This window comes from Candoia aspera, chromosome 1, assembly GCF_035149785.1.
Source record: "Candoia aspera isolate rCanAsp1 chromosome 1, rCanAsp1.hap2, whole genome shotgun sequence".
NCBI lineage: Eukaryota > Metazoa > Chordata > Lepidosauria > Squamata > Boidae > Candoia > Candoia aspera.
Genome location: NC_086153.1, coordinates 69262548 through 69274570, shown reverse-complemented (window position 1 = coordinate 69274570; position 12023 = coordinate 69262548). Strand labels below are relative to the sequence as shown.

The following is a 12023-nucleotide window of genomic DNA, read 5'->3' as shown; positions in this document are numbered from 1 at the left end:
TCTGAAATGGGCTATTATGACCTACAGACTAAAGTTAGAATAGTCTACCAAGGTCTGGCCTCTTTTGGTATATTCAGAATGGCCCATTCTGAAGCTGGATCAGCCATTCTGAGATCAGAACATTTTGATATTGAAACATTTTATGCATCTCTATAAATGTACTATATATATAGGTATATATAAATAAGATGTGGGCCATGAATGCTGTAGACCAGGGCTGGTATGACATGTAAATAGTATGGAATTACTTGTCATACAACATCTAAAGAGTCTGTAGGATGAACCATAGTTAACTGGCAAATAATATCTTTGCATGCAGTGTGATAAAGGTTCAGTCCCAATGTCTGATGTTAAAAGGATCAGAGAGGAGGTAAGGTGAAAAAGCTCTGCTTGAAACTCTGGTGAGCTGCTGCCAGTGAGAGTGAACTATTCTGCTACATGTAGTCACAGTCTGATTTGGTATGACAATTGGTGTCAGTATACCAACTGTATGCCCTGATGCAATATTGATGTTTTAAGAATTACTTTATACAATCACATCATGGGACTGCAAGACAGAAAAAAAATCTGAATTTCTGGGAAAGAACAATTCCCACATCACAATGAATCAAATTTCCAGGAGCCTTATATGTTAAGAAATGTTAAGAAGATAGTAAAAGTATTCCGGTTAGCTTTAAAATTTGGGTGTGTCTGATTAAAGACTTTATATCACTATTAAAGAAGTTTAAGGACTTATCTTATAGATACTTTATTCCAGTGAGATTTGTAGAAGTGAAAATAAGCTATTTTCACAAATATCTATATTTACAAGCAAAATTATATTAAACATTTAAGCATACCTTTGCAATAATAACTTCCTTTTTTAAAATTTTCATAGCATAATATTTCCCACTTGCCTTCTCCCGGACCAGAATAACTTTGCCAAAAGTGCCTTTGCCAAGTAGTTTTAAGTAATCAAAATCATTCATTGTCTGTATGAAGTATAAGACGAAGAATTAATAGGATTTATAGCTTGCAGATACTGAGTTCATTAAAATATTGCTGTCCATTAGTAAATTCTATGGTTATCAAGAAACAAGCAATTCTTAACAAATCAATACAGTGTGATTCCAAATTCTGATCTCATTCTTTAGTTTCCGTATACAGTATAAGAAAGCATATACACATTTGCAAAGGAAGTGTGCCAATATGTCAGTGATCCTATATAGTATAATTATATGGCTATACAACATAAAGAAGAATAATCATTAGATTTGCAAAATGTTTTTGCTACTCCCACTTTTAGAAAGACAATCAACTATAGGGGAATATGAGAGCCCAAAATTTTTCTTTAACAGCACCATACTGCTGGCTCTGAAGCTTCACATGAAAATGTTCTATGCCAAAAAGTGACTTCAATATAACAGAAACAATCAACCTGCTTGTTTTCTTTGCAGAGTTTGCAGATTGCTTGTGTTCAACCCAGCCTGGAAAACGCTTTAAGTGGACCAAAATAATTTTTTGTTCTCTAAATAAGTGCAAAATTACCACTAAAAAGTCTAAATATAAACCTAGTAGCTTTTCCTGCTTTAAAAAGAAACTTCAGAATTGAAAGAGTAATTTTATTATGTAATGATCCCTGTGAAGATCATATGTTTATAAAGGAAAAAGAAAAACACTGCTTAATAAATAGAATCATTTCAAAGGATAAACATTATTTACAAGCTGCTGAGAGCAATCTGATATGACAGTATAATGACCTTCTTTATGCAAGTTTTAGTTATAGATGGGGAATGATCATTTCCCAGAGACAGGAAAATAAGTCTTTGGCTCAAACATTCAATAACTGACATTCCTATAATTAGTTTCCACACTTATAAGCAAGCTAGGCCTAAAGATCCATCTTTTATTAATTCATTCTTATGAATCACATTAACCAGAAGAGATAAGTATCTGAATAAGACACAGTTAATAATACATTAAGACACAGTTAATAATACATTCTCCTAGAGCCAAATATACACAGTGATAATATTCTCACCTCTATGCTTCTAACAATCTCACCTAATAACTATAGTCAACTGGCAACATCTGCCTTCTGGGAAACATAACGTGTTAATTTTCTTATTAGACTGCAGGAATTTTCCATGCTCATTTCTTAGGATACCTTAAAACAGTAAACCAATTAATACCCAACACTCTACTGATAAAGTAATAACTACAGTAATATTAGTATTGCTCTGATATCCATTAGAGCCTGCCCAGATACCAATAAACTGAAGGTGTCTACTCTGACATCCACCAGGATCTCTGGTGGATGCCCAAAACCATTATTACTTTTTAATATTTGTTTTACTTAAATAAACATATAGCATGAGCTTTCCTAGAAAACAAAACGAAGTGGATTTATTTCAAAATGTACCACCTAGAAGAAAACACAAAGAAAAGACTGGAGAAAAAGGGAAGGGAGAGAAAGGAGGATATCTTTGCATGTTTGCGTTCTGGTAAATTAGTAATTTGTGACTAGATATTCTCCTCTCCCTGCCAAACTTTTAAGACAATCCAATCCAAAACCCAGTCCAAACATCAATCAGCCCAAAAAGATTAAAGGTTTGTACTTTTCAGTAAACTCAAACCTTCATGTCCATCAGTGGTAGAATCTATCTTACCAAAATTCAATATTTTTGTAGCATACTCACTGCATCAGAGTTATATAAGAAAAACTGGAATTAAAAAAACTTACATAAATAAAAAATATGGGCATACTTAATCTTAAATAATTAGAACTCTCAGTCTACAATTAGAAGCAAATAAGCTATAGCTTGTTGTGCAAAAACATGAAAAAAGACCCCCAAAGTTAAGTGACCTACTGCTATCATAGCAGTCAGTAAAAATGGGTTTGTACCATTCCTCAGAGAATATATAGATAGAAAAAAAGTTCTTTTGCAGAGAAATAATTTGCCTTATTCCTGACAAGAATTTCAAAGTGTTCCCAAAGTTTACTTTGTGAATGCAGAAAACTGGACTGCACTAAGACAACAGTCAAGATACAGCTGCATGCATACATTTAGGCACTCCTGGTTAAGTTGTATGTTTCAATAAATCACTAAGTGAACAGAAGCTGACACAAGGTATAAAATTAAACCTTGCATCTTTCTGCAAACGCGAATACATACTTAATATTTCTGTGCAGTTGTTTATACATTAAAATAACAAAACAGTGACTTCAGCAGATAAAGAAGTTTGGATGCTCTTCTACTTGATTCAAAGCTTTTTTCCCCTTTAACTATAAAAATTGTTAATAAGGCCCAAAAAGGTGATTGACTTGTCAGGTCCACATTTATTTATTTATTTATTTATTTATCAAATTTTATTGCCGCCCATCTCCCCCCAAAAATAAGACAATTCCCCAAAGAAATAACTTAATTCTTCTAACTTCTGAGGTTATAACTGTTATTCTGTCTACTTTCCACAACCATAGGCTCCTCTAAGCAGCTATTTGAGTGTTTGAAAATGAAGATAATTCAATCCTACAAAGCAATTTCTAAACACTTCCAACTGTGAAAAACATAGTTAAGAAATGGAAATTATGCAGAACATGAAGTCAAGACAAGATCTGGAAGATCAAGACAAATCTCTGCTAGAGCTGCCCCCAAATTGGTCAGATTTGTAAAATAAAACTCATACACTGCAAACAACCTGCTGAAAAGTTTAATTAGAATGGAATAGCTGTTCAGAGGTACAGTGAGGCTGATACATCAATGATCTGTGTGGAGTTGACAAGATGAAAGAATAAAGGGGTTGAAAATTAAACAAGAAATTTATAAACTAAGGGCTTTTGCTGATGATTTAGTTTGTTTAGGTGGGATAAACTACATTGTTGTAAATGTTGTAAACTACATTATCATGGTTGGGAAGAATTTCTGTGATTAGGCTGAATGTTTTGTCCAGGATGTTATTTTTATTTCAGACAATACCGATTTCAATGGAGGTACCATTTAAGCAAAAAATATTTCTAAGTTAATATGGCAAGGTAGAAAACCAAGAATTAAGTACAAATTGTTGCAAGATGCTAAAGAAAGAGGGGGGTTAGGACTTCCTGATTTGAAATTATATTTTGATGCTTGTTGTTTGGTATGGATTAAAGAATGGGTGACTTTAAGAAACAAGAAGTTATTGGAGCTGGAAGGCCATGATTTGAGATTTGGGTGGCATGGTTACTTGTGGTATGAGAAAGCTAAGACTAATATAAATTTTAAAAATCATTTTATTAGGTGTGCCATATTGAGAGTTTGGAATAGAAACAAAGCAATATTGTCTCCTAAGGTTCCTCTATGGATGTCACCCCAAGAAGCCCTTTTTAGAAGAGATGATAGTGAAACCAACATGGCTGACTTATACGAAATTACTGACTTTTGTTGAGGGAGAACCTAAACGAAAAACAAGAGAAAAATTGGAAATGGAAGGCTACAGTTGCCATTGGTTTACTTATATGCAATTGACAGAAAGATTTAATTTGGATGAGATTTATAACTTTGCAAATGAGAAAACTCAGCTTGAACTGGACTTGTGTACTAATGATGAGCATGTTACGGCTAAGATGTATAAACTTTTATTGCAAATGAATTTGGAGATGATTATGTTAAAGACTGTATGATTAAGTGGGCAAAGAATTTTGGATACAACATCATGCTTGACCAATGGGAGTACATGTGGAACAAAGGTTTGAAATTTACATTGAATTATAATTTAAAAGAGAATTTTTATAAGATAATGAATCACTACTATTTAACACCTGATAAATTGTCAAAGATGTATAAGGGAATATCAAATGTATGCTGGAAATGTTCTCAAAGTGAAGGCACTTTTTATCATCTCTGGTGGACTTGTAAGAAGGCCAAGAAATATTGGGAGCAGATACATATAGTAATTCAAAAGATTTTTAAGATAAATATGCAATTGAAACCGGAAGTTTTTCTTTTAGGTTTGATGGACAAACAGCTTGAAACAAAATGTGGGACTTTGTTTTTATATATGATAACAGCAGCAAGACTTTTGTATGCACAAAGGTGGAAGGATTTACAAATTCCTACAGTGGAAGAATGGATGATAAAATTAATGGAACTGACAGAGATACAAAACTGACTACATTGATTAAAAAAAACAATTTGTCTAGCTTTGTTTCTACTTTGAAACCACTTTTGGACTTTTTGCTAGTAACTGAAAAAGATTAAGTTTTGATTTTGGGATTTGATGATTAGATTGGAATAAGATTATAGAAATAATGTATATTATAGTTAAAATTAGAGTGAGAGGTTAATGTATTTTTTATTTGTATCTGTCCTGGAGAAGGTTGGAAGTCACTTTTTTTGCTATATTTCTTTCTATTTCTTTCTGCACTTTTTAGTCTGCACTTTTTAGTTTGTTTCTTTATTCTTTTCTTTTGTCTGTCTTTATTCTTTTTCTTTTTCTATTTTATCTGTATGTTGAAAATTTAATAAAGTTTCTTTAAAAAAATGATCTGTGTGGAGTTGTCAGAAGCCTTTCTCTGATCGCATCTCAAATGTCATTGTCTAACATTTGCAAAATAATACCTTATAATCCTGAAATGTTTTGAAATGAAGTCCTCTGAACCAATGAAATGAACTTTGAACTATTTGGCTGCAACCACACAAGACACATTTGAAGAAAACAGGGTGAAGCATTAGAAGAAGGAATGCATTCACCTTGCCAACTGATATACGCAAAGGAAGCTCTACTATTACTTGAAACTGTCAGCCAATGGTTTCACAATGAAAGTAGAAGAGCAAAGAGAACTATGTTGATTTGATTGCTTTCCTCAAATTTTGGTTTGTGTGCTTTACCAAAGAGAGGCGGGTTGGTGATTTCACAGGTATCTATAATACATAGGCTGGCCAATCAAAACCTGCAGTTTTTTTATATAGTATGATTATGCCAAGAGATGACTGGTTATGTATCACTTTTGGATGGAATAAATCACTGGCTACTTCAGTACACAAAGATTCAAGGCTGGCACTTTTTTCTGTGAGGCAATGTCATAAGCTCTGGCAGTGAACCAGCACAGAACAGAACTACCTGATCATTTGTATATTTTGCAGTAGACAACAAAATCAAAATATGAAATTAATTTTTAATAATGCAATATATACAAATCAAAATTAACTGAAGTTAAAAAGAAATCAGGAGGGTAATGACAAACCATCCACAGTCACAGGGAGTTGCACAGTATACAAATTTAATAAATAAATAAAATAAAAATAATCTAGTATCTAATTAATTTAAATATAATGTATTCATTCTCCATTATAAATATATTCCTTGCAACAGAATACTGTTGCAATGGACCTGCCCCAGAGTCAAACTTACCTACCTAAAGCTTAGCAGAGTTGTATTATTTACTGAACTTAAAATAATCACATTCTACAAAGTAACATTTTCTTCTAAGAAACTTTTTAATCTGCAGTTTATATTCTCTGGCAAGTTTTCAGCTAGCTTCCACATTTCACACTCATTCTTATATCATGACATAACAGAATAATTGCTTCACGAATTGGTACAAAATATAAATGACACCTGGGAGGGAGGAAAGAAGGTGCCACTCAGCATTACTAAATTACAGTGCTGCTCAGAATTAACCCACTATTTTTCACTATTGTTCTAGATAAAGAAGGAGTAACTGGTGAACAAACAACACAAATTTAGGGTGTTAAGTATATGGAATACTTGTACCCTACCTTCCCACAAAATGTGCAAGTTTGCTAATAGTATCTAAAAACCAGGATTTTGATATGCCAAAGGCCAACAAAACAAATGAAATTCAAGTAAGAGGCAGATTCAAAATAAAAAGTAAAAATATCACAATGTTTCTATCAAGCAAACTAATAAAAGTTAAACACAGCCCACAGAACTATTGTTAGTCTGATGAATATTTTTTGTATATAGGAAACCAACTACTGCAAAATAATCCCCTTAAACTTTAGAATGTCATCTGATAAAACTTCAGCACAATTTTAATGTAGCAACTAATATGGTTTATTATCAGATGCATGAACCTTAGTTTCGCACAGTCTCATCTATCTTTCTTGTTTTTATAATAGCAGGAAAAAAGAATATAATGCTTCTAACTAAAGGCAATAAAACCTTTTTAAAACATAAGCATTAACCAGGGTAATGTTCTAATTACCTTTCTTTTATGGTGGGTTGTTGAGGCATCCATCTCTTCCTCTCCAATATTATCAATCTGAGATGTTGGGCTACAATTCATTCTTTCCTCTTCTTGCCTCTGAAGCCTGTCTGCCACTGCCTGGATGGCTTCCGTCCATTCTTCCCTGTTAACAGTATAGTTAATTATTAGATAAATTCATATAATGATGCAAAAAGTGTTCAAACTGAATACACACACACACTATAGATATAGATACATAAAAAAACCAATTCAGAACAATGGGAGCAAATCAAGTTGCTACTACATTCCTCCTACCTGGCTATGCTGCACTCTGCACAGAAATTTTCTGCTGCTTTTATCCTCACAGATCATATTCATATATATGTATATGAATGTATTTCTAACAGTACATATATAGATCAAACCAGGTCAAAATAGCAAACATTCAACAATAAACAGTAAGCTATGCATGTAGGCAGAGATTTTAAAGAACACTGAAGCTCATTCCAGCACAGATATGCAATGTGATCATCTTTAAAGGTATACTGTTTATCCAGGAATTGAATTCTTGCTTAATAGTTCTCTCAGTTTTCTGAACTGAACTATCGTTAGAAAGGTTATGAACTAGAGATTTTATTTAACAAGCAAATATCCTTATACTAAATATTACACGAAAGTAAATCTAGATAATAGTAGAAATACACACAAACAAAAGAACTTTGTCAGAATAAAATCTAACAACAATTAAAATTTATCATATTTATGAACACAAATGAAAAATATAAGAAAATACAAATCAAGATATAGTTTCGCAAGTATGGAGTTAGCAAAACTCATATAACAATGCAGGACTGACAAACTTTATCCTATATAGAAGTCATCATTAATAAATTACAATAAATCTTAGTCTTGCACTGAAAATCTACCCTCCCCCCTCTATGTCCTTGTGTGTAATGAACAAAGCCTACAGTTAAAATCACATTCATTCATTCATTCATTCATTCAAAAAAATAAGACACGTGCATGCTGCATGAAGGAGTGTAGATCTGGCTATCATAAGGGGGAAAACAGCAATGAACTTTTAAAGCAGGAGAAAAGACAATTCAGTCTTGGGAAAGTGGGGAGTGTGAAAAAGAAATTCAAAATAACCCCACCTTGATTTTGTTTGCTGTAAGATGAGGCAGAGAGAAACTGTGAAAGGGTTTCAAGATTCTGCTATTCTACCCTACAATAATAAAGAGGACTCCTGGAGCCCCCGCTGCTTCTGTTTCTTTACCATACCTACCACAAAGGGTTGACGTCCATCTTGAATGCCTTACTACTTTCTCTTAGCGGGTCATCAGACCTTGCCTTCTAGATCTAGAATATGGCACAGGTTCTTGAGGTACCCAGCTGTCTGCAGAACAAGTAGCCAGAGTCTTATTGCGGCATAAACAGCAGACAGATACACAAATTATGAACCTTCATAATGCCACAATACAGCAAGCACACCTTGTGAGACAAGGTTTACCTCAGCCAGAAGTGGCCCCACAAATTGCTGCACTGTGTTATTCCATTCACCTGCAAGTCTGCCTGAGAGGTTTGGGGGAACTCATAATATTCCTGACATTTATAATTCAGTGTGAATTGTTCATAGTGGGTCAATCAGCAGAGTTTCTTACAGATCCACCCAAGCTTGCCTTTGTTCTTAGTCTTCTTTAAAAAGTGTCTGCCAGATAGGCAAATCTTACCAAAACCTCATGCAAAAATCTAGAGCTGCTTTTGAAAATTTGGACAGAAGTTCAACAGCAAATCAGGAGACTCACAAACTGAGGCAAGCAGTTGGCTGAGTTCATGAACACTTAGCTGCTTTCCAATTGCACACTTGAGATGTGCATTGGAATGATCTTGCCCAGATTGACCAGTTTCAGGAAGGAGTTTCTGATGAACTGAGGGATGAATTAGTAAGACAGGGCACACCAGAGAATTTGGATGAACTGTTTCTGTGTTGTGCCGCTAGGTGACCGGAGGAGTTCAGGCACAGAGGGAATAATGGAGAAGATTGTAGAGCTTTCTTCATCTCTACCCTCCATTCCCTGTTGCCACCTCAGACTCCAGCACTTTAAAACTCATGCAAATAGGAGGAGTGCAAAGATCCTTGCCGCAGCAGAGAAACAAAAAGGAGAGACTTCAGTTAATGTTTTTACTGTGGAGCTCCAGGACACCTAGCCATGGTTTATCCCATAAAAGTTACTTCCTTTGAGTCTGCCTGAAAGTGCCACATCAGTGGCACTATGTTACTTCATGAGTAAGTGCCCAAATCACTCCAGAGCCTCATCTTCAGGAAGCTACACAAGATCCCAACCCAAGAACTTGGCAGGGAGGTACTCAGGCAATTAAGAAGAACACAAATAACTGACATCAGGAAAATGTATTTTATTATCCCTGTTACTCATCATGTTCCTCAAGGCACAGAAACAACTCACCATTCTTTTAGATTCTGGCACAACAACCAATTGCATAAATGAAGCTATGGTGCATCCGTTTGGGTTACTCATATAGTTGTGTGCTAGTTGAAACAATTGTTAAGCAGTATCTTCAAGCTGGCCCTATTTTACAACATACAATTCTGTAGATGAAAATAAACGATCATACAGAATTCTTACTAACTCTATCACAGTTTCATTACAAATCCCCACAGTACTGGGGATAGCCTGGCTACAAACCCATAATCTGGACATTCACTAGGAGCAAGGAACAATTTCTTTTCCATCTCAAAAGCATCAACAGCACCATTTGCAGGCCTCCCACTCTTTTCTTTCTCTTCCTCCTGCACTCCTGCCTGAACCTCCATATTTGCCAGAAAAGTATGCAGATTTTGTTGATGTTTGGGGGGAAAAGGAAGCACCTACTTTAGCGGCTCATCAGGCATGTGATGGTACCATCAACTTAATTCCTGGAGCCAAGATCCCAGCTAAAAGGGATATTTTCGATGACAACCCCTGACCCTGAATGCTTAAGGGTCTGGGAAGAATAAGCTACAGGTTTTGTACATCTTTAGAGAGACCAGTGTTTGCTCTCTGTTGCTTACTAGTCAGCTCCCCACCTCTCTGTCTACAAGGGTCTCTGCCACATCATGAATGAAGTATTTTCTGATATTTTGGACAAATATGTAGTGGTATACTGGGATGACATACTGATTTTTTTAGAAGACCTATCCTTATATGAGGCTCACGTCAGAAATATCTTAGAATGCCTCTGCAACTTTTTGCTAAGTTGCAAACGTGTGCTTGATCTTCCCAAATTCACCATTTGGGTTATCAGATCTCTACAGAAGGGATGCAAATGAATCCTGCTAAAATGCGATCCATTCTCACATGGCAAACACCTATGAATGTGAAAGATGTTCTATTTTAAAGCTTTATTAAATTTCTCAACACATACATAAAAACTACAAAAACGGAAACAAAGTATACAAGAGAAAACTAAAGAAGTGCAAAAATACAAAGCAGACTACTACATAGTGACTTCCAACTTTCTACAACAAAGATATATATAACTCAGTATCAATCTTACTCTAATTTAAACTGAAATAAACGTTATTTCTATAAAGCATTTCCATTCTCAATATAACATTCTCCTTTAAACCAAACTATCTTTCCCACTTAAAGAAAATATTAAAAAACCCTTTCCAACGTAATTTTCACCTAATAAACAAATAATCAAATATTATCCTTCTTCACTACAATTTTACTCCTCTCTACCTGCTAGAATAACAAAAAAATAAAAAATAAAGCCTGTCTAGGAACGTGAAACATGTTCAATATCTTTAGGTTTTGCCAATTTTTACAGAAGATTCACCTCTAATTTTGCAGAAGCCACAAGACCACTCATCCAACTTCTGAAAAAAGGATGCAAATTTGAATGGTCTATTCAAAAATAAGCCACCTTTTAGAGTTTGAAGAATCGCTTTTCATCCTAGCTGTTACTCATATATCCAGCTCCCAATTACCCCTTTGGTTTACAAACTGATGCCTTGGGAGCTGTTCTCCTCCAAGCTTCGGCAGAGGGGAGGACCTCTTGCTTTGTGTGTTTTATTCCAGGTATCTTTTCCTGGCTGAAAGGAACTATGATATTTTCAACAAAAAGCCGCCACTAGCCTTAAAAGCAGTGTTTCAGCAATAGAGGCATTTCTTGGAAGAAGCAATCAACCTCATACAGGTACACACAGATCACAAGAATTTGGAACCTCTACAAAAGGCACAAATAGGATCCTGTTGACTAGGATTCACTTGTAACAACAGGACTTGTATGTCAGGGCTCAGATGAATGAGCTCTTGGGAAAAGACTGATTCTTTTCTCTGTGACTGAAGGTCACTTATCTATTCCTCTTTCTCTACAACTCTGCCATGACAATACTACTTCTGGATGAGGGGGAGTCTTCAAAACATTGCATCTTATATTCACAGCATTCTGGTGCCAAGGATGAGAGATACACGTCAAAGACTATGTATCATCATGTCATGTCTGTCATTGGGCTAAGGTTATCACCGCTAAGCCAGCTGGTTTGCTCCAGCTGCTCCCATCCCTTCCTGAAGAAGAGGAGGAGGAAGAACACAGCATCCCTGGATTTTATTATTGTTCTTCCAGGTGTGCAGCCATTTCAGTGGTAGTAGACTTGTTTACCAAGATAGCTCATTTTATTCCATGCAAGGTTTACCATCTGCTGAAGAGATTGCACACCTCTTTCTAGACCACATTTTTTTGAAACCGAGGGCACAGTCAATCGTGTGATTTTAAACTGTGGCTTTCAACTTACACCCAAATTTTGGAGAAGATGAATGCATTATTTGAACGGTACTTGAATTGCTCTCTCTCT

At 35.1% G+C, this 12023-nt stretch overlaps 1 protein-coding gene across 2 annotated transcripts in view; it reads right to left on the bottom strand.

Annotated features, from left to right (window-relative positions):
• Positions 1 to 12023, bottom strand: part of AKT3 (AKT serine/threonine kinase 3) — a 206088-nt gene that overhangs the window by 63305 nt on the left and 130760 nt on the right. For both annotated transcript variants that reach the window (XM_063306289.1, XM_063306297.1), the window contains 2 exons: positions 7184 to 7328; positions 840 to 971 (listed from right to left, as the gene is read on the bottom strand). In XM_063306289.1, coding sequence (XP_063162359.1) covers positions 840 to 971; positions 7184 to 7328 — 277 coding nt within the window. The remainder of the gene's footprint in view (positions 1 to 839; positions 972 to 7183; positions 7329 to 12023) is intronic.